Source organism: Filicampus tigris, chromosome 2 (genome assembly GCF_054856515.1).
Source record: "Filicampus tigris isolate MCC_2025a chromosome 2, RoL_Ftig_1.0, whole genome shotgun sequence".
Lineage (NCBI taxonomy): Eukaryota > Metazoa > Chordata > Actinopteri > Syngnathiformes > Syngnathidae > Filicampus > Filicampus tigris.
In genome coordinates this window covers 18,679,953-18,704,267 of record NC_141218.1, presented here as the reverse complement: position 1 = coordinate 18,704,267, position 24,315 = coordinate 18,679,953, and the positions used below count along the sequence as shown (strand labels likewise).

At 42.2% G+C, this 24,315-nt stretch overlaps 1 protein-coding gene across 2 annotated transcripts in view; it reads right to left on the bottom strand.

Moving 5' to 3' along the window:
* rab28 (RAB28, member RAS oncogene family) overlaps positions 1–24,315 on the bottom strand; it is a 42,249-nt gene that overhangs the window by 5,462 nt on the left and 12,472 nt on the right. For both annotated transcript variants that reach the window (XM_086024206.1, XM_086024207.1), the window contains exons 3-6: positions 22,157–22,245; positions 20,023–20,152; positions 1,499–1,602; positions 1,340–1,417 (exon numbers count right to left, since the gene is read on the bottom strand). In XM_086024206.1, the coding sequence (XP_085880332.1) occupies positions 1,340–1,417; positions 1,499–1,602; positions 20,023–20,152; positions 22,157–22,245 (401 nt within the window). The remainder of the gene's footprint in view (positions 1–1,339; positions 1,418–1,498; positions 1,603–20,022; positions 20,153–22,156; positions 22,246–24,315) is intronic.

The window sequence follows — 24,315 nt, the reverse complement described above, 5'->3', positions numbered from 1 at the left end:
TCAGCGCCGAAAGCCAAAGGAGACGGAGATCAGACACATGGTAGCCGGAGGCAGCCGCTAGCTCCAAGCTAACGCAACCCACGGTAACACAGTCATTTAACAAGCGCACTCCATATGAAAAAACAGGCAAGCGGTGTAAAGAAGTAACTGAGGCAATGACTTATTACTTTGCTGAAGACATGATTCCCATTAAAACAGTGGAAAACGAGGGCTTTAAAAGACTCTTCAAAGTACTAGACCTGCGTTACGAGCTGTGCTTTCATGTTTACATTATGTTACCTTTTATGTTTGCATTCACTGCACATTTTGATTAAAATTGTCACTATTCAAATTAAAACCTGTTCAGAAAGCTTAGCTGACTTAAAATGTTTTCTTTTTCCTTTTGGAGTTTTGTACACATTTTGAATATGTTTAACATGAGGAAAATGGCCGGAAATGTGCAAAATAGTCTTAAAAAAATCAATGTAAAAAAAGAATCATGATAAAATCGTGATGATTTTATTATTTTTTTCAAATCGTGATATGCTATTTTTGCCAGACCGCCCACCCCTACAAAGCGGTGTTCCTTAATTAAGAGGAAGAGCACTTACTTTTTCTTCACACAGCCTCTCACGCGGCTTGATAAACATGGATTAAAGCACTTTGTTCTTGTGACGGTGGGGAGGAAGAGCAAAGTAGACGGATGGCTCTATTAGTCAGTAGGCAGCGGTAGTGGCAGTGGTGATGATGGGCTTGAGAACCCGGCCAGCGCTCTCCTTACATGCTCTCCTCCTCTCGCGGGGCCGTGACCTCCCCGCAGGCCCCAGCTCATCAAGCACTGGCCAGCCAGGGTGGCTCCAACCGCTCGTATCGGAGCGAGGATTAATGCTTCTGGGGGAGGTGACCCTGTAAATCCTACAGCTGCCACGTTTGGGCAACCCGGTCTCGCTGGCAGGCCGGAGCCTCTTTTAGGCCAACACAGCACGTTGGGGAGATAAACGACATAAATCAGCCCGCCAAAATAACCTTCTCACCCCTCCAAATGCATACCTTTAACCTCTGACTTCACGCGTTAATGTGGCCAATGTGGGTCTTATTTACAGATGGGCAGCTTCGCTGGCAGGTAGTGCGCCACTTGAGGCAGACGCAACAAACCAGTGTTTATGCAACAAAAGGTCATTTACAGTGTGTGGTGAACTGCGCTGACCTAACACACTCCCGTTGACCTCCATTCCAAACAGCGTAATGTTACATACTGCGACCGACCACTTTTCTCAAGTCAATTAATCCAGGAAGGCGGAGAAGATCAAAAACTTGTTAGGAGGCATTTTTGTTGAAATCTGAGACTTGAATGACTCACCTGGGACTGTTCTATCTCAGCTTTGTTCAGCTTTACGCCGAGAATCTCTGCCGCAACCCTCTGGAAACAAAGATACACCTGAAGAGAGTAATGCAATGTGAAATATTAACCCTAGCAAGTGTGATCAAAATCTTGCTTTTGTTGGCGTCTGACGCTCACAGAGTCGCCGGTCTTGGCGGACACAAAGTGACTGATGAGGCCGTTCTCTTGGCAAAAGCGCTGGTGCTTGTCGGACTTCACCGTCCTCATGTGCTCCAGGTCGACTGGGGACGAAACACAAGCGTGACATATGAGCAGGCTCGCGTTTCTCATTTCAGGTTAACTGTCACGTATACATCAACATAAACAGCAGAGATAACTGTTTACATAAGCCAGACAAGGAGACTGCCAAATAAACATAACTCAATAGTTATGTTGCTGTCAAACCAAGAAAGCTACCGCTAGTTTTTATGTTTGTAAATTCCCCCTTTTCCATAAATCGGTAAACATTTTAACTGCTTATGACAGAAGTAAACGGTGTGGTCATTGGTTAGTTTTTGTTGATTGGCAGGTTAAATTGTTGGGCTTTTAAGGTATGACACAGTGGCTGTTGCTCAGATCCTGGTTTCTATCATTCCAATCCATCAGGAATGTGCGGTCAGGGTAGGCAAGTGAGGCAGGGCCAGCACGCCTGGATAATGAATGAATGAATGAATGAATGAATGTTCCCATCCGCAGGCCCACTAGTTGAATCACGGCATTCTGATTAATTTGGCATTTGTGGAATAGGAGTTAAGCAGCAAAATCCACCCATTTTTAGCCATCTCAGGGGGCGGCCATTTTGTTATTTCTGTCGACTGAAAATGACATCACAACTACTCAGGGCTCACCTTCAGAAAACAGGTCATTTGACCTTCTTATTCCACTAACGCAATATTTATCAGATTGCCTTGTTTCAACTAGTGGGCTTGCATAGACCATCCATCCATTATCTATACCGCTTCTCCTCACAAGGGTCGCGGAGCGTGCTGGAGCCTATCCCAGCTGTCTTCGGGCAGTAGGCGGGGGACACCCTGAAGTGGTTGCCAGCCAATCGCAGGGCACACAGAGACAAACAAACAACCACACTCACAATCATAGGGGAATTTAGAGTGTCCAATTAACCTACCAAGCATGTTTTTTTTTTAAATGTGGGAGGAAACCGGAGTACCCGTCGAAAACCCACGCAGGCACGGGGAGAACTTGCAAACTCCACACAGGGAGGCCGGAGCCGGGATGGAACCCACGACCTCTGCACTGTGAGGCTGACGTGCTAACCAGTCGACCACCGTGCCGCCTGCATACAACATATTATTAAAAAATATACTTCCCCAAAAAAAAGAAAAAAAAAAAAAAATGGAAAAACAATAACTTATGCTTACATTAAATTATGTTCCATTTTAGTTCTATGGTCCGTGCTTTACACAGATTTTCTTTTTCAGTCCAATGATTATCAATGATTTCAACATTAAAGTAGCTGAATGTTCATATTTCTTGGTCAAATACTTGGGCAGGAAGTGAAGCCAAGTCTTGCACGTTCCCTGTGTCAGGTGACCTCGATACGTTCATTGCCGACTCAGGCAATTGGCGCGAGTATTCACACAAAAGACGTTGCTGTTTGTCTTTCTATTGCCAATAAACGTGTTTCATCACACATGTACTGCACATGCTGACATTCAACAGTCCGTCTCATGAGCGTGTGTGTGTGACATATTTAGTCATTCCTATGGCCAGAAAAGTGACTCAAAGTGCACACTGGAGTCTCTTGAATCAGGAGCCTCTGGAAGTTGATATCTTCCATCAACTTTTATTGAGGTAACTGTGTTTGGCTCCAATAAACTCATCATAAATCGTCTAATTCTTTACCGATTTTGAGACGGATTGGTTTGTTACAAACATTAGACATCAAGGCCCTTTTAAAAACAACAACAACGAACTTGACCTTATATTAAATATTCTTTTGTTTGTCTTGCTATCAGATTGTTGAACTGTGCGATAATCAAAAGCTTTGAAAAGATGAACCAATTCGATTGTGGCCTCGTTTGAAACACATGTTTCAATAAAATTGAAAATAACAGCTAATCTTCTATTTTGGCTCTCCTTTTTATATCCGACTCCAGAGGAGTAGCGCCTCGTGAACCTCACCTCGCTTCCACCCTGACGCCAAGAACCTTGATTTGACCTGACGCAGACCAACGTTCAGGAACAATAAGTGGACAAGGACTCCAGGCTAAAGCCGCAGCAAGAGCGCAAAAGCAGAAGAGCTATGACTTAAAAGGTGGGCACAGTGGTCCAAGAAATGCCACTGTCACCTTGCCGCTGATTTACAGAGGCTACAATGACAACGCCTTCCTTTTTAGCTTTTGTCTTGGCGCTCCCTGTGCATTTGACTCCCTTCGGAGTGATACCGACTGCTCTGGTTCTCGCTTTTCCTCCGTGTGGGGTCATGCTGGGGTCGGTGAGGAAGGTCACCCGGGGGTCTCGCCGCTGAAAAGCAATAGTCTCACTCTTTATTTCTGGCTTTGTGCATTAAGGCGACCACACCCGGTATCTGGTGCATGCAAGTCTATGGCACCTGGAGGAGGTCAGGCTACTGTACGGTGTTGCGTTTCTCTCCAGCCCCCGTCCAAGAGTTGTATTCTTTTGTGCGAGGCTGTCAAAGATTTACTGTGTTCTCATGCCCCGAGAGCGTGTATGAGGGAGCGCTGCACCCAGAAAGACAGATATATAGTCTGGGAGAACATAAATACTGCATTTATTGAGCAATATTAATATCTCAGCAAGTCACATGACCCCAAAAATGCCAGCAGGCAAGCCGCAGAAACCAAACAAATACTTTTAGGGGGAATAATTTTCCGCCAGAAGCCGATTATCATGGTCATAAGAGACACATAAACACAAACCTTTCAGGGCAAGGGCAGACTGTCATGTCTCAGCCCGGGAGTAAACACAGCTATCTCACAGGCGTCAGCAGGTTATTAATTCCCGTCATGAACATGCAAAGGTACCTCCATGCTACTAGGGGTAAACACTGCTAATCCTTTGGATCCTGCACACTTGGGAGAGGTCAATCATGCGTCAGTGTCACATTAGGCAGAATTAACATCAACACCGGCTCCAGAGTGGAGGTGCATGTATGTAAAAAGGCAAGTTGTGCAAAAAGTTGGTAGACTTCTGAGAGCGTGAAGAGAGTGAAAGCAAACTTCACGCGTGCGTTAATAGTTGAGAGGTTTGGGATTGTAACTCCAAAAAATGGACATTGGCTTGCCGCTACTACCAGTCACTACACCTGTTATGCACAGCATCGGAATGAAGTGTTTTTACACTCTAAAAACCAATTGGGCCAACTGTGATTCACACGTCTGAGTTCAAATGTTGTTTCGACACATTTTTTCTTGAATGTGTCACTCAAAACTACTGACATTGTAAAACCCAACTGCAACTGTAAAACCCAGTCTTGACATACATTTCACTAAAATGTAGTCTGCAACGCAAGGTATTCCAGTTATGTGGTGTCTCAGTCTGAATACTAAAAGGAGTCCATAGATAAGAGACAATGAAATATGAGGTGCAGAAGAAAGGCAAGTCCGGTAGACATAAACAAGTAGGGCTATGGATGCCATGTTACCTGTGTTAACTACGATGTAAGTCAGTCAAAAGAAACAAAAGGCCGCTTATTGATGATTGGATACCACAAGTTAGAACATGAAATTGTGACAACAACTGAAGTTATACTTCAGCACGCCATCGCTTGCTCTCTATACCCGATGTGCTGTGCTGGCGTGCACCCAGCACCAACGCTCCAATTGGCCTCCGTCGGCATCAGAGAGTCATCACGATCCATCTCATTTGCAATGATGTGCAAACGGGTTTATCTCCACGTGTCTGACATGACTCCTCCCTAGAAGGCATATATCAAGCTGGTGGTGTGGTATCGGTGCCATAGTGTTGGAGCATTTTTCTCAGATACAGGTCCAATAAAAACACACAGCTCCAATACTGATAATTGTATTGCTATCAGTGTAGCCCAACTTAAAATGAGTATATATACATATTGCCTGCACCTATAGAAGTATTGTATTTCTTATTTTAAGATCATGTTAATCTTAAACTCTAATAGCATCTCACTAACAATTTATACTAATATCTTATTAGGATTTTTAGGGGAAAAAAATCCTTGTGTGAATGTTTTTACACAAAAACTGCCTGGTAGGAAGAAATATTTTCAGAAGAAGCCTATTTTGGCTTGATTTGAGATGTTTAATTGGGCCGCAAGCAACAAAAGGGTATTTTAATAATCAATTAATCTGCCATTATTAATGATTAATTGATGAATCAGATAAAAAAAAACGTTTTCATTTCCATCCCTTTACTGATAAACAGGAAATTGTTTCAAACTGATAGAGCAGAACTGTATGATTCAGTTACTGGTTTTTGTCTGGAACATGTCAGAAAATTTAACAAAAAATGTTGATCATTGTTTTCCAAAGTAAAAGGAGATGATTTATTTTATTATTTACTGATATATTATACAGTATTTACTTTTTAGAGGCTGAAACTCCAAGGATTTGGGCAATTTTGAAGTAAAGCAAGGTCTCTAAACGATTAATCAATTACTAAAAATAATTATGGATCAGTTTGATTTTCGATTGTTTTGATTAATTCATCGTTGCACCTCTAGTTAGATTTGAGTTTTTGCAATCATTTAGTGTTAGTCATGCATCGAAATACTGTTTACCTATCGGATGGCCATGTGCATTTAACGTTGCATCTGACTGGTCAAAGTCAGATTATTCCATATAAAACGTTTTGCACATCTTTGCGATCTGAAAATTGCACGCGCCATTATCACCAAAACGATATTTTTCTGCGATATATTGTGCAGCCCTAGAAGACAAACTTCCCAATGTGATTCAGTGCAATTGTACATCACTGGAAGTGACATGATCCGGCAGGATCCGCAAAAACACTACGAAGACGGGGTCCTCATTTTCTTTCGGGAGAATTTCGTTGCATGCGGCTATCAATCTGTCTTTCTAGTCTGAATACAAGACTAATCCCAGCGTTTTTAGTGTTTTGCTCAGTTTGTCTTCCTAATGTACCCATCTCTACTTATCAGGTCAAAACAATCTTCCCGCCATGTTCTGGTTTCCTTCTATGTCTGTCAAACTGTACATCAGCTTAACAACCCGGAGGAAGTGACTGCAAACACGACCTTAAACTGTTTAGTCCTCCGAGCGCATAAGAGATAGTGGAGTGGATCATCACTCGTCAAGAGTGATGGCTCTCCCTCGTTCTGGTCGCCGTCACTGTTTATTTAAAATAACCGCATGCCAATGCCGTGAATTTTGAGTGAGCAGTTGGAGATAAATATCTGATGGATATAGGAGGCTTTTTTATCACAAGTAGCCGTTATTTAGATGATGGGGTTTATTGTTGTCCACGACTGAAAAAATTCAGTCGCAACCATGGAAAGTTGGACAACAGAGAGTCATGCAAAGTGTGGTAGCTGTACTTAGCCATAAGCCATTAGTCATCTACTGTAAATGACACAGTGGTGCCTCATTCCAATGACCACGCTTGCACCCCGATTCCTCTTTCCCCATTCGAAGGAATAGAAATACAATTCGACTATTCCAGAAAACCAACGGGCACCAACAAAAAAGTTTGTCATGATGTTTTTGATACGGATAATTACACTCTACAGTAGTGTACTTTAGAAAAACATTTGGAATGTAAAATGTATATATAAAACAAGCAAAAAAAAAAAAAAAAACATTCTTACAAATTATGTAATATTGGTAACATGTTCGCTTGGAATTGTTTTCATTTCATTTATCCTCCAATTCCAGATGTGTTGCAATGTAATTTTCATATTTCCGCACAAGCTGCCAAGGCCAAACAATAGGCTAATAGCTGTGTCGTAATCATCATCAGTGGGCTTTTTAAAAGCACGCTGCAATAACATAGACACCTAGTTACCGGACCTGAACGGAGGCTGCTGGGGACCAATTGCAACAAGTTTCCCAGCAATGGACGGCATGAGAATACGCCTGACGTACCACAGTTCATTTCTGGCATTTTAAGCTAAGCAGCAGCTCGGCCTAGTCTGCGGACTGAGGGTGGAATGTGATAGACACGGTGGGCCGCTTGTTGTCAGGGGGCTCTAAGGGGTCATATCCTATTAAAAGAAAGTTACTCGGTCGAAACTAATCAACCCCAGGGGAGAACCTATCGCTTCCAACATTAGCTAACAGACCCCTCTGGGTTTTCTTCAGTTTCCCCCTCAATGACAAAAGTGAGCCAATGCAGACTGGTTATGGTGACGTGACGGTTATCAAACAAACTGCTCCAGAAACTGTCGGCACAAAGTAAATCAAGCCGTGCGGTGGTTGGATGTGGTCCACGCAGGCTTCCATCAACTGCAAGATCTGGCGAGCCTTTTTTGATTAAATGGCTATTCAAATTGATTTTGTTCACTTGCATTGTGATGAAATACTAAGAGCCATTCGAAATAAAACAGGCTCAGGAGACAAATATGGACGTTTGTGGGATTGGTTGTGCCTTTGTCTGTTGTATAATGCCGGGGAACCTCCTATGTGGAACACAATCCATTCTGGAATGCTTGTTTTTGATAAATAATGTGAACTTGTAAAGTCTCCGGGAGTTGTCTTAAATCATTTCTAAGCTCAAAATAAATAAATCAAAGAGCTTTGGAACCGTCTAATTTTAATGTTAAAAATTGAGCACCTTTAGTGCTTGCCTAGTAGATTAAACAAGGACCAAGAACATTGTGCGTAATTGACCTCCTAAATGGCATGGCCTATTCCAGCGTGGTCAGTGCTCACAAAGCCATGTTTGCATAGAGTTGCAAAAGAATCTATCAAGGTCATTGATGTGGCGTTCAATTTACGCTTGCATTTTGTCGTACAAGATAGCCAATTAGACTTGACAACCTACAAAAGTCTCTCAAGTGCACAATAAATTATTCTGCGATTACATTGCGTGCTGAAAATAATTACAATGTCACAGAGGGCTTTGAGAAATATTATTTTGCTAAGAGTTATGGACACCAAGCACTTATTCTGAAACCAGGGTGCCTTGCATTCAGAGGAAAGGGAAATTGTAACAGACACAGTATTGTTTACGGTCACCACTATTTATTTTTCTTCATACTGAAACAATATTATTTTAATGATATCCATTGAATTCACAAGTGCCTGAATTACAAAACGACTGTTGTAGTCTTTCAAGCCAGAGCAGAGGAAAGTCACGGTGAGCGTAGCTCCAAAACAAGGTCGCAATTCTGTGCTATCAATTAATTCCTTGTACCGGTGGATCTACGCGAATATAACTGGTGACAGAATAATGAGAAGCAATCAGCAGCATATTAAAGCTTCGGTAACAACATAATCACGACTGGTACGGACAGATGAAGTGCTGTTAGTCGGCTGGTGTCGCGGAAGGTGAGCGAGGCCTGCGCGAGGCTTCTCGGGGGAATCCTGACAGAGACAGAGCGTTCTTTGTGCGGCGGCGCCCCCCGCCCCGGTGGCCTGAAACCGGCCGGGAACGTCAGGGGACTTGCTTTCCACTAGGTCAGAAGTGTTCTGTCGACAGCTCATTGATCACAGCTCATCTTGTCATTCGATCGTTTTTCATGAAAGCCCGCACGGACGCACACGTGCGCGTCACGCACACGTTGCTTTCGCACTTTGCGGCGCAATCACACACTCCTCTATGGTGGCCTTGCTACAATGTGGTCTTCCTCCCGCCGAAGTCGGGGAATGTAAAACGTCTGGCGGTAGCTGGAGTGCATGGCCGTTCAGAACTCCAGTAAAACATGGGTCCAAGGGCCTTGCAGGCTGTATTAACGGACCCTCAGGACTCATGAAAAGCGAACAAAAGGCCCAGTACTGAGCTGACCGCACAAGACGCTGCCCGGGCTTTCGCTGGCGGTGTCCTCCAAGCTCTCCTGCCGCTGTTAAACTAAGTGGACTTTTATGGCTAAGCAGTAATGCGTGTCTCTGTGAGCCTGAAGCACAGCTATGCAATATAATATTCCTGCCAAGCACAGGGGAGCCTTCATCGTTGGCTGCGTCACATCCCTATGAGTCTAGTCGTAATTACTAAGTTCACAGGGGCTTCTCATCTAATGTACAGCAAGTGAAACATTACCACTACTAATAAGTAGGGCTGCCGTGATGAGTCGACTAACCGTGACGACCAAAATCGCCGACAATGCATTTTAATCGTCGACGCGTCGTTTATTTATATACAGTATTTATTTATTTGGCACATTATTTTTCTCTCGAGACTGCCGCGTCTCGCTCTTCTCCCGCTGGCTGTTTTCCTATCTGCAACGCAGCGGTGGTAATCCCGGGGATGTAAACAGAAGCATCGTGGGTAAAGTTGTGTAAGCCTTACACTGTAAGGGCTAATTCGTGTTGGGAACAGAGTCCGAAAGTTACGGCGGCATTTCACCGACACTCAATACAATGCAAACCTGCCTTTCATGGCAGCTGATGAGGATGCCCGATCATTTAAAAAAAGGAAGCAAGTTTGTGCTAGTGCAAAAAAAAAAAAAAAAAAAAAAAAGGGTCTTCCTTTTTTTGTAACTGGTGCATATCACATTTTGATTGTGTAGATCAATTTACTACTTTTAAATTATGCAATTATGCAAAAAAAAAGTCTTGGTGCCCAAGAAGAGTGAAATATGTATACAAGTACTTCTTTTTGTATTCATAGATAATTCCACTGTATTAGTGCAACTCTGCATAGTGTATAGTTTTGGTTCAATTTTAAAACGCACTAAAGAATTACAGCTAAACATTTCAAGGCCAGAGTATCGCCATCAATTTAAGTCACTCTCTTATTTATAAACATGTCAGGAATGATGGCTTAAGTTGCAAAGTTTAATACAAATTGAATGTACTATCGTTTTGTCTTCATGATTAGTTTGTACATAAAGAATTTAAGCTGTAAGCGAATGAGGCTTATTATAAGAGCAGCAGCTTGCTGCTGCGATTTGCCGCGATTTATATATTATCCGTTTAGTCGACTAATCGCGACTACTGTCAGTGATTAGTCGACTAGCAAAATAATCGTTTGTGGCAGCCCTACTAATAAATTCGACCTACAATCTGAACCCTGGACATGGTAAATAAGTTCTGCTTGGGTTCGGTTTCATTGCTTTTTTTGAACGACACGGTCAAAATGATACCCATCCACATGGGCCTGGAAACAAAAAAAAGAAAACATTGTAGACTAGAGAAGGCTAAAACCAAAACGCTGTAATGCAGCGGCACTATAGGGAGGGGTAAGGATGCTCGATTATGAAAAAAATATTAATCAGGATTATTTTGGTAATAATTGAAATCACGATTATTCAATCGATCATTTATTTTTGGGTACAAAACAAGAAAATGTTTTAAAACATAAAAAAATATAAAGACAAATACATTTCTTTGAAACACTATAATTATGTAAGTCCCTTTTGGACCAAACTAAATTTATAAAATGAGTTATTATGAAATTTAAAAAAAAAAAAAGTGCAGATGTATGAATTCTCGTATGATTGAAAGGTGTAAACAAACATCAATGCACATTAATCAATTTTTTACAATTATGCCAATTTTGTAATCGTGGAGTGTAATAATCATAATTGTAATTGAATTTGGATTAATTCCACAGCCCTAGGCAGGGGGGACCTTCAAATTAAAAAATATTATGTACAAGGCAGCCATGTTAGCAGGGGCGACTGTCCCATCAAACATAATGGGAAGCATGCATATTAGCTTAGCATCACCTTAAGCATGGATATCAAAAGAAGTGTGACATATCTACCAATTCATATCGATGACTGTTTTTGTACTTAGGCGCTAGTCATGTACGCGTCTCTCAAACACCCTATTCTGGGTACTACATTGTTGTTGTTTTTGCAACAGAGGTGATTAAAGGAAGTGCTAAGATTGTGGCTCATGAACACAACTAGATGATTACCATTATCCTCCCCCGAAGCACCAACGAGGTAAGATTGGATAAAACTTTGAAAATCTTCAAACAGATTGAAGCTTTTTTTTCATGTATTTATGTACAACAATTTTGTAACAAAATGGTCTTGTGTGAACAGGCTTCTCAGACTGCCTGTGCAATGAAAACCTTGTGCATCGGTGTAGTCCGTCAGTAGCATCCCTTAAAGATACAGAAAAATTATGAGCAAGTAATAACAAAAGATTGAGAATTTATCTGCCTGTGCCTTTTGCACAGAACCCTCTGAAGCAGGATATGACCACAACTGGCACTTGGCATCTAGTGTGACGTACTATTGCTTCCAACGCAACAGTGCTGGAGAACTCAATTTCAGGTGCCTCTGTAATGGAGATAGACCAATATGCTTTTTTCAGGGCCGATACCGATACCGATTAGTAGTAGTCAAGGAGGCCGATAACTGATATTCATTTTCAGTAAAAAGGAAAATATTGGCGTCAAAATCTAAACCAAAATGTACTCTTGACTTTGTTGCAACCTCTTTAAGCATGTTTATTGAATAATGCTTCAGGTTTGTATAATGTTGATTTTTTAAAAAATATTATTACAAGACATTTTTGACAATATACATTATCTGCTATAAAATTCTAACAAAAAGGGATCTCCCACGGTCTTCGGCATGTCTTAAAAAGGTAAATGAAAACTTTAAAAAATATCTCCATGTAGTTTTCTACAGTAAATGAGGTCCTCAAAAATTTCAAAATGACAGAAATGTTAAACTTTCACATATCTTTGTTTTGATTTCCACTGTTTTAAATTGATTTATTCTCGACCAGCAGCGTTTTAAAAAAGGCCGATGCCGATATTCGTCAAAAAGCCAAATATCGGTGCCGATAATCGGCCGGGCCGATAATCGGTCCATCCCTACTCTGTAATGGCTCAGCTATCACCCCCGAAAAACTCTCATTCCCCGCCGGTGGTGTTTGAAGAGAAAAGAGTACAAATGCAGACTTTTGGAGTCAAAAGAGCCAGTGATGTCAAGGTTCAAAGTACATTTTGGAAATTACGGATGAAAAGATGCATCAACGCAGCCCCGTCCACAAATTCCTCCATATCAATGTTGTGGAGAAGTGAGGAAATAAAGTCGAGCCTGAGAAGGCTGAGGGTTCCAGGATTGATTCAGGTCAGGTGGCTAAGCTGTGCTGTGCAACTCAAATGGCCCATGACTGACCACACAAGACGGCATTGGAAGACTGATCATCAGCTGCATGTGCAACAATATTTGCTTTATGGATGGCTAGAATGAATGAGGACTTTCCATGTTTTAACAGGCACGAGAGTCAAAAGAGATGGGGAGAGGAGTGCCGTGTGTGTGGGGGGGGGGCACCACAGCAGAGTCGTTGAGTTGTCACAGTTAAATCGTAGCGCTTTGGTTCGATCTGCTTAAAGTTGTCCGATGGGTTTTTAGCAGCGGCGCTCTGTGCTGGAAGTGCCGCAAATCAGCTTAAACAAACCCTAGCAAGTATGTCTTAATCAGTGCTAGTCGCACAGCTCAGCGTTGGCCGCGGGGATCGTTACACCACTTGTCTGTCGCAATGTAATGCAGCTGGACTTCTTCCTTCATCCCACTTAAGTCCAGTTGTAACGCGAGTCTACATTTTCCATCACTTCCAGACTTGAAAACACAGTCACCGGGACAACACGATACGTCTGCGCTGACCCTTTTAGTGCGAATAAAAAGTGAAGAGAAAAAGGAAACGCTGGATTTGCTGCAAACGGCAGACATTCCAGGTTTTTATCCACCCGTAAACCATGCCCTAACTAGGTTTATACGCTGTATATACTGCGGTTGCACAACCTACAGTGCGACACAGACACTGCTGACGTGTTCATCCCTTCAATCTGGGGAGGGCTGGAGGGTACGAGAGCACTGGGCTTTTGTCCCACCACATGTCTATTGTGGCTAAACCTTTCCCTCGGGGGCAATTAGGACCTTTTAGTTTGTTGTAAGAGGACCTAAGTAGGAGTGGGTTGAGCCAGGAAAAATATTTTTCAGCTAAACCAAAAACAGAAGCGCATTGAGCTCCTCTGCACCCCTGGACTTCTGAGCATCTCTCTATTGAGAAATGCGCAGTCCAACTCTGAACAGACAGGAACTGTAGCGGCTTTACAGGGGCATGACGGTGACGGGCGGTGGGGGGTGGGGGGGGGGGGGCGCAACGCTTCGCGCCGTTGGCTTCAACTTCACCTGCGGCATGGTGAAAAGGACAAACAAATCGAGCCCGACAATGTTGGTGGCGAGGGCGCGCTCTCATGAGAAGATCCGTGTTTTGACTCTTTGACTCTCACGCGGCTGGGTGGAAAACTACGGAGGGAGAAGCGTGACGGGCAACGACATGCGGAGAGATCCGCCGCGGCGTGCACAAGGCAAACACGCGCGTGTTGTTTGACACAACAGCGACACGGAGCCAATGAAAAGACATTACTGTGAGTAAGGTTGGCTACGGCACAAGTCCACACATAGCGTAAGAGAGTGAGATAAGCCTAAGTGTGCCATTCAAAGAGTTAGTGTTTGTGCAGGACTGCGAACATTGAGAACACAGCGAGGCAAAAGGAGCGAGAGCAGGTAAGGCTGAACTGAGATGACAGGGGGTTTCCCATGGCGGACCCGAGTGGATCGGCCGCGAAGAAACCCCATGAGTGATGGGGAGGGGTTAAGAGAACTGAACCCATTTAAGTCACCCCAAATAAGGGCTGTGCAAGCCCGTGATGGATGGTCCCGGAGCTCCTGGGGGAGAGAGCACTGGCGATGGGAAGGCCGATGGTGCGGGAGCGAGCGGGGCCCCGCGATCTCCACTTAATAATAACAAATTGGTTTGATAAATGACGCAGACTGCATGTCTACCGAAGTACTAACATAAGCGGAAAGGACATTTATATTAGGTCACATTAACGAGATCATGTCGTAACATGTTTGCCGACGGTCGGGTCTGGGTCGCTAAAACCTGCTGTAAAATTCTTAAATTGATCAAAATTTCTGGGACAGATTTGCACAGGAATTCAAGATGGCTCGGGGGGGTCTGTTAAATTATTTGCGATCAATTATGTGTCATCGTTCTATAAAAGTGCATACACTAACTAAAAATGGGGGCTGCACCATTATAAACCAGTTAGTCCTCCCTACCGTAGCTTTGGGCCAATTAAAAGTGCTAAAATTCGCAACGTGACAAGTGGCCACCATCTTTGTGGAATTTCTGAAAAGAAATGGAATACCTGTAAAATCATCCATAAGAAAGAAATTCCCCCCAAAATATTTCCTTACCAAAGTACATGACCTATTCCACTACTCGCACTCTGTTTAATGTTCCTTTTGCACAATTTAACTCACTCACTGCCAGACATTTTCAGACCCTCTTTTACCCTAATGTTTGAACATTTTTAAAAAATATATCAAAAAAAGTTCCTGGGATTGAATGGCTGGACTGTGAAAAGACAAATGAATTCGTCTTTGGCAGTGAATGAGTTAAGTTGAATTTTTAGGGCAAGTGACACTTTGAAGTGTCGAGATTATTTTGACACCTCGATTGCACGCCTGTGCAATCTTATTGGTGGATAGTTTTAACTGAAACTTGTCAGCCCATCTGAATTTCCAAAGTAGCAGATGAAACAAAAAGGATACAGAAGATATGTTAAGAAGTTTGGGTTTTTTGAACCAGATTTTCTATTGTCGATATCAGACAACATTCTGCCAAAAACATATTTTCACCCAGGGAAAAAAAAAAAGAAAAAGAAAAAAAACCTCACCAGAACACATCATCCGATTTTCTAAATTTGTAGTACGTTAAACTCAGGTTGAAGTGGCCATTCCAAACAGACGCAGCATTTTGACAGATTGTCATTTTTGGCAAATCTTGTCACATTGCCACTAAAATGACTAACATCTCAACATAAATCTGACACCCCTGCATGAATAAAGTGCTATTTTTTTCAAAATCAAAAGGCGTACTTTTTCGGGAATATAGTCCTATTTTATTTATTTTTATTATTTTCAGGAAATTGAGGTGTACTGTATTTTCTAGAATAAAAAAATGTCATATCACAAGAGTCAACTTTTATTTTCTGAAAGTGACGTGGTAAAATATAACTTTTTTTTCCCTTGTTAAACTTAATACAACTTTGTTCTCATAACATTACAAATTTTCCTTTTGAAAATACGAATGTGTCATTATAACATTTTTCCTGGTAAATAGGCAACTTTTTATTCCTTTGGCATTTAGGGGTACACATGGTAGTTATGTTTAAATGGTGTAAGGATTATCATTGGTCTTTGAAAAAATGTCTTCCCTGTTAGGGATCTTTGATTGGGACCCTACTTTGGGACAGTACTATTAAATACGCTGATGCCATCTTGATTTATAAAATTTTCCACCACAAAGCTCCTCCTCTACTGAATTTGTAAAAAAAAAAAAAAAAAAAAAAAATCCCCCACAAATCAACAAGAGCTGGTTCTAGAGGTGACTGTGTGATTCCCTTCAGAAAGAGTCCATTTAGCCAAACCACCTTCTCTGTCCGTGCATCACATACTGGAACTCAATACCAAACACCATCCGTGAACTCCCGTCTCTGAAGCTCTTTATCAAACATCTTAACGCCTGTCTGCTGGATGAACAACATTGTCATCACCACACTGCCTAGATTGCATGTATCTCAAGTTTGTCAAGTTTGTCTATGTCCTGTGTTTTTTTTTTACCTACTGTTGCCCTATTTATTTTATCTTGTGTTTTTAACATCAACCTGCCGAAGGGACTAAAGATGGAAATTAGCCTTTGGCTATAATCTTGCACACTTGTACATGTTCATTAATGTGTTGTGCCTCTTCAAATAAACTCAAATGTAAACCCTCTGCCTTAGCATACCACATTGAGCACAATTCAATCAGTCACAAAAGCATTACCTCTGAGCAAGTTTTACTTATTCTTTAGCCTTGGTCGCTTTTTTGACGTCATTATTACAAATGTGGGATCAGCCTCAACAAGATGTGTTCAAAGAAGAGCGCAGGAAAAGCCGCGGAGGCGAGTGAGCAGAAGGAGCAGCGAGTGAAGACGTGACAGCTGATGAGGTGGTGACATCCATGCTGTGCAACTGGCTTCTTAAGTTAGCTACTAGCCTCTAGTTTAACACTTTTACGACGGAAAAAAATAAACATGTGAAGAATGACAGGACTTCACTCCTAACATACAGTTATAATATGTTTGGAAAGAAATGAGCTTTCCTTCGGACCTTGTGTAACCAGCTGCTTTATTCTAAGGGCATATTTGGAATGTGTGCACAGTACATGCACGGGAAGCCTCATCAAAATACTACACTGGCTTCCTCTCGGAATTGTTACAAGTGGTGCCGTTCTTCAACACGGGGATCTGGGCAACGTGTCAGGGCCAGGAGCGTGACGCATGCTTAGAAGAAGAAGAAAGGGGAGGTTGTTCCCCAGGACGGACATGGCACAAGAGGTCAGTCGGGCCAAGGTAAGAAGAGGCGGGCAACCATCATAGAGAATCCCATCTGGTGCATTTGCTTGATTAGTCCAAATTGCCAATAGTCAATAAGACAACTAGCCTCACAGAATGTTTGTCATGTATACTGTACCTGCACTAAATGAATATCTCTCATCAAGGTCATTTTGGTATACTGGGAGGAGTTTGATCTAGAAAAAAGGGTCAAATTCAATTTTTTTCCACAAATCCAGAATAGTGGTCAGTCCCCTCGTGGTCTGTCATTTTCAATCGATAAATTCTCCTGAAGTTGTACAACTCCACCTTTTCGTGACTCTACAGGAGACCCGCAGCATTATGTCACCTCTAGACTGATATTCTGTATGTTTTTTGTACAATAGAAGTGAAAAATTCGATATTTAACTAAACCGATTTTGTTAAAAACCGATGGCTGTACATAGTGCTTAGTTGACAAAGGAAGCATACAAATGTAAGCATTTTCCGCTTATTATTATTGGTCTAGTCAGCTCTTCATTTTTTTCAATTCCATCACTCATGGCTCTTCGACCTTTGAAGCAGAGTTTGGGACGATGACATAACCTAATGACCTAAAGTATTAAAGCCTTTACTCAACAAGCAAAACAAAAAGGACTCTTACAAAAATCATACAAAAACACAGAAAAACAGCAAAAACCAAGGCAAACTGAGCAAAACAAACAAGTCACATACCTCCCCTGAACATGAACATACTGTAGACATACACACAATTGTGGAGCAAACCCATGACAAGAGTGGACTGGTACACAAATCACCATTAAAGACACCTTCATCATCATTAAAGCTCATCTTTAATACGACCAAGACGACTCTGCTTACATTGTGAGGGTTAGAACACTGTGACACCTAACGTATTCGTTGGCTAGTTAATGGCGTTTTACATTGTCTGTTAGCATTAAGCTAAACTGACTATTAAGCCAAAGTTAGGTTTCTTTTAAATCCACAAGTAATTCTCTTTGTTTTGTGTTTAGTTTGAAAGTAAAACTAACTGGCAGTGGCATTAAACGGCTTGAAGCCTCTTTCTGAAGACTTTTCCATCGCCTACCAAACTGCTACTTGTTGTGTGTGAGTTGAGATGAGAACAATGCCACCATGCAGCATTTTTTTTTTTCAGAAAGGAAAACAAAAGCATTTATTTGTCATAAGTGGACATGAGTGACTAATTGAGGGCAAAATGTTTATTAAAGAGATGAACACTACTGCTGAGCGTTCACCTCAAGTTTATCTAAGTGGAAATGTCCCCGGGTGTCAAAAGACCCAGATCCCCCACAAGTCAGGTCCTCACAGACACAAAAATGTCATGTTTTTACAAGCTCCTTGTTATGTCTGCTCGTCTATTTCGGTTTGTTGCAAATACGTTGCCCAACTTGTCCTACATCATGGGAACTGCTCAGAAAGACGCCTCAATTCAGAAAGAATGCTACGTAATCACATGTTCATTGTTGTTGCAAACCAAGAATTTGACTTGGAAAAACACAAATATGACCGATGTGTGACGCGTAAAAGCCCCTTAAAGGGGAAGTCAGCCCAAACATTTTTTTCCAGAATATGTTCTATTCAGGTCCACTAGTTGAAATACAGCATTCTGATTAATACTGCGTTTGTGGAATATAAATTAAGCAGCAAAATGTACACACATCAACTTTTAGCCATCTCAGGGGGTGGCCATTTTGTCACTATTGTCTACAGAGAAGACATCGAAGTTGCTCAGATGATAACGACCAATCACGGCTCACTTGTTTTCTGAAGCCAAGCCATGAGTGGTCGTTATCTGAGCCCAGATCAACTTTGATCATCATCAACTTCGGTCGACAGAAGTGACAAAATGGCCGCACCCTGAGCTAGCTAAAAACGGGTTGTATTTCTCATATTCCACAAACGCAATATTAACCAGAATGCCAGCTTTAGACTAGTGGGCCTGTTATAGAACATATTCTGGAAGAAAACATTTTTGGGTTGACTTCCCGTTGAAAGAGTACAGGCAAAGGTGGTGTACTGTACATACTTCCAAGCAAAGACTTGACTGAGTCTTCACGTTGTCTTATAAATGAATCCAAAGAAGTGCTGGGAGATTCAGAAGGTGATTGATGGCTCCTAGAGGGGCCATCTGTGTGGGATTGCAGTTTTCTTTTTTTGGTCAGAAAACACACATGGGGTTTATTTCAAGCAAGAGAGCCATTAGAAGGGGCATGACGGTGGGATGTACATACTTAAATATTACAGCCTAAATACAAGTGGCGCCCACCTCCAAAGCCGGCTTTCAGACATTCGAGTGAAGACAAGTGAATGTGTTCTACGCAGGAGCCTTAAAATGTGACCTGTGGCCCCCATGAGTTAACATGAGAGCTCCCGGTGCGCAGACGCTACTCTGCTCAATGTTCATCACCGTCCGACAAGGTGGACCGTCACGCACATGCTGACACTTCACAATAACACAGCGCTACCCAAGACAACGCATCAGTCCGATGGGATGTCATCATTATTACTCATTATTTTGGAGATAGCAGCCCAGCCGTCTGGTTAACGTCAGGACGCGCCTGATCGCCGATTCGAGAACAGGAAGGCCCGCGGGAGGAGGGCCGGCGAGAGGAGCATCTGACCGTGAGACCGGGGTGACGCAGATAAGCGCTCTCCCGAGGTCTGACGGTCGGCGGATGCTAAATCATCGCCGGTGACTCCCCAGAGTTCACAAACACTCCCATGGCTCCAAAAGCCAAGCTACCTTCTTATCGACGGACATATCATGCAAGATCGGTTATCTGGCGCTCCAACAAGCACGTCTGCTGCCGTCAAACGTTCACTCCTGCACGGACATGTAACATGAAATATGGCACACGGTGGAGTAAATCGTCGCTGTCATGTGAAAAATATTTATGTCCATTTTTTTTTTTAAATTTTCTTATTTTTACATGAATGGTGTTTCCACATTACAGACAACGTTAACGTGAATGTTTATTTATTTATTTCATTTTCATTTTTTATTTTTTTCAAAAATTTGGACATAATTGTTTTTCACGGGACAGCAACGAAATGGAGGAATCATCCGGCGTATGTAAAGCAATCGTATTAGCTGTGGAAAAAAAATCTTTGGGCAGTCGTGGGTTATTCAACTAATGTCACAAACAAACTCACTTTTGTTTCCAACCAGGGAGACGACGGGCTGGACATCAGACTCCTCGTTGGCCTTTTTCACCATGCTGAACCAATCCTCCAGATTCTCAAAGCTCTGGTAATTGGTGATGTCATACACAAGGAGAACACCCTACATTGGAGAGGAACAGAACAGAACGCAATCTTACACAAGTTTGTAATTAGTGTTATCAAAGTGCAGTATGATGAGTGCCACTAGTTGGACACGAGCTCGCTGTGGGGGCATGCACAAGAATTACTGAATTAAATGCTAATCAAAGGTATATTAAAATGTGAAATACAATAAAAACATATTAAAATAATTATTCATGTCCCATACAAGTTTTAAGTTAAGTACAAGGCATGCACCTAATATTTTGGAAGCGTTTGTATCCAAACATTTAGTCAAGTATGATTTTTATTCTAAGTATTGCATGTGCAAAATATTTAATTCTATTTCTAATCATCATTTAAAGCGAAAGTCAACCCAAACATATTTTTTTTCAACAATATGTTGAAACATAGCATACTGATGAATATTGTGTTTGTGGAATATGAGTTAAGCAGCAAAATCCACTCGTTTTTAGCCATTTTAGGGGGCAGCCATTTTGTCACTTCTGTCGGCTTAAAATGACATCACAACTGCTCAGGGCTCAGGTAATGACCAATCATGGTTCAGCTTCAGAAAACAGGTGAGCCGTGATTGGCCGTTACCTGAGCACTGAGCAGTTGTGATGTCATTTTCAGTCGACAGAAGTGACAAAATGGCCGCCCCCTAAAATGGCTAAAAACATGTGGATTTTGCTGCTTAACTTGAATTAATTATATAGCCTTGTTTCAAATAGTGGGCCTGCATAGAACATATTCTTGAAACAAAATATGTTTGGGTTGATGTCCCCTCTAAATACTATTTTTGTTCTTTTTCTAGATTTAGGCGCAGTGTTACTATTCAAATTGCAAACTGTTACAGTGGCTTACAATAACATTTGGCCTCATTTGGAATGCACACTTGGGCCCACTTTATATTTTAATGTTAGTCATTCTGGTGCTGCTAAGACAGTTCGGTGGTACTTGGCGCAAATAATTTGGGAGGGGCGAGGGGGGGGGGGCACTGAAATAGAGGTTACGTGATCTCCACATCGGAGCTGTGTCCGGGCCAGCGCGGTGAATGTTTCCTCTGTTACCGTCAAGCGCAGCATGACTGAAGGGCCGATTGTTCGGCAGAGACGCACTGTCACAATCTGCGCGCTCGGTGTGGACAGCTCACGACGCTCATGGATTACCGCTCGCCCTTCCGGACACAACATGATTGATTACAGGATGCAGGGCGGAACAATAGGATCGCAGGTTCCACGCAGCGCTCGCATGAAACCAGCCAGACAACTTGCCATGAGGCACTAATGCACGACAACTACGCACCATCTATCTTTTTTACACGTCTTAAAGTAGGCCTCTTCAAACAAGAGATGCTCTGCAGGCGACGGAAAGCGCTTGACTGCCGCCTGCCTACTGCCTACTAACCAAGCGGTTGTATTTACTGCCCAGGGCACATTTTTAGACTGAGTAACTTGGGATGTGTAGCATAATAATTAACGTAAAATAATTACGTTTTTACATACACAATGAAGGGAAAAGGATCAGTTGAATGCTTTCGCCCCGGCGGATGAACCGACAAGGAGCACGTCGTAGCAGCAACGTCAGCCTCATCTGTCATTTTGGGCGAAGATATCCTATAGTACTGTTATCCTTCTTCTTTGCCGATGTTGCCAATTCCTACATGGCCTCATCACTTTGACACAAATTGTGAGCTTCCACCGGCCTGCTGCGGCATTCACCGTCAGTTCGTGTGTCAGTCGACGACTTGGGTTTATTATCATATGGCTGCCGCCGGGAGGTCTGACGAGACTGTAATAATAAGCGCGAGCGGAGTCACCGACGCGGCTCAAAACTAATCCTTCCTGTTCTTCCTGTTACTGTCCCACCGCAGTGACGAGCGCTTAATTCCCCCAATTGCCCAAATTGACTGAGGCCATCCATGCCCCCTTTAAACCGTAAGAAAGCGCCGATTGTTTCGTTAGGTTAGTGGTATAAAAAGTGTTGGCGGTAGCTTGTGTACATGCGCGCTAAGGTGACTTACGTGAGCTCCGTACACGTATTTATCCAGCATTTTCCCTCCTAACGTTTGGCCTCCAATGTCCCACACCTGCAGGGTCACGTTCAAATTGCCTGAAAGGGGTCAAAGAGAAATGAGATACAAGTTTAATTCACCGTGCTCGTAACGAAAAAAAAAATGGAAATGCCACTATTGGCACCGTTAAACTGCTTGAGGCTTCTTTTCTGAGGAATTGTTACCTATGTGCCAGACCGATGCTTACTGTAAAGCGCGTTGAGTCGAGTTCAAATGAAAAAATAAAATACAAATAAATCACTTGAATAATGGCTCGGTATCTCAAAAAACTTGCACCAATTTAAAAAAAAGTTGCACACCATTTATTAGACTGAATAATTGTGAAGGATTCCAAGACATTTTTGTTGGCTGTGACAAAAAATTCTTCAAAAAACAATGATAACCATTCAATATAGGTTTTCCGTGGGAAAAAAATGGGATGAATTCAAAATATGAAAAATATTGAAAAAAAAAAAGGAAAAGAAAACAAATCCATGGGTGCCGAACTGCAAATATGCAGGGGTTGAATGTTTTAACCTCTAATATCACCAGTCACCACTAGTTGGCAGACACGTGTGAGTTGCGCTTACACTGCCCTATATGACAACGTGAGTAGTCCAAATAATGTTTTGCGGATTTGGAGTGATATCAAGGTCAAACATCGAACATGTTAACATTTTGAGTGAGTTTATTTTTGTGAAAAAAATTACAAAATGAGTGACTTGAACTTGATACTGGTTTCTTGTTAAGCAGTTTTGTGCTGTCCTTGAATGGTCATTTTTATGCAGGACAGCCCTTGCACTGGGAAAAAAAATACAGTATGTCATTATTTTATTGTTTCAACCCCTCTGTGGTTGGGTTAGGATATTATGAATACATTGAAAAATGCATTATCAAACATGAAATATTTATATATATGAAAAATTGTGGCCCACTCCAACATTAAAGTTGCCCATCCATCCCTGCTTTACACCACGCCTGTTGAAAAAAAAAAAAAGCTGCTTGCATTATGCCATGTGTGTCAATATCCCACTGCTGCCAAGTCAGGAAAATGAAGAGAATTATGTGCTGCTCGGGAAAATGGCAATAATTAAACAGAAAATAGGAGGAAAAGAGGACTCTTGTCCTCATGTCAGTGGAAAGGGGAAAGACAGGCTCGATGAGAGTGAGAAAAACAGGCACAAAAACCCCAAACCCAAATAAATATTTTCTTCCTGTGGAAAATGAAAGGGTTGCTCAGTAGAAGGCGGATGAGAGGACCAGACAGCCGGGAGTTTACACTGGTGTCACGCGGCCGGCCTGCGCGCTGTGTCCGAGAGGAGCTGTGGACACGGCTGGGCGACTTCCCTCCGCCGCCGCCCCCCACCCCCTTATTTTGAAGGCGAGGAGAGGAAACGTTGAGGTCGACAGTCGCTACATCTAGACTATACAGTGGCAATGTAAAGCTACATTGAGGAGGCCGATGAATAACTGCTCTCGGCCCCGCCCATCCACCGCACTCGGGACACTCGCTTTATTTGTGTTCCAAAAGGTTCACGTCGACTCGTCGCCGCAGGCATTTTTTCTGCTGATGCCTCGGGAGGAATCCTCGCAAGGCCGACGGATGAACCTCGCGCAGAACAAATGCGCACGCACCGCACGGGTATGAGGAAGTCATCGTCACTTTTTGGAGGTTTACACGACAGCAATCCAGTCAAAACAGAAATGATTCTTTACGGACGGACCGCCATCAACACGATAAATGCGCTCCGAGTAGGGCTGCTCGATGAGGGAAAAAAATTGTTAATCGTGATTATTTTTGGTCATAATTGAAATCATGATTATTCAAATGATCATTTATTTTGGGGGTACAAAAGAAGAAAATGTTTAAAACGTAAAAAAACAAAGACAAATAGATGTCAACAAAATGTATACAATTAGTATTAAAACATTTTTAAAGGTGCAAATGTATAAATTCAAGTATGATTTCCTCGTGTAAACAAACGTTGGATAGAAATGGATATTAATAATCGTTTTTTTTAAGATGAGGCCAATTTTGTAATGGTGGAGTGTAATAATCGTAATTGAATTTCAATGAATTGCACAGCCCTCGCACCAAAAGTGGATAAAAAAAATATTTCAATACCATT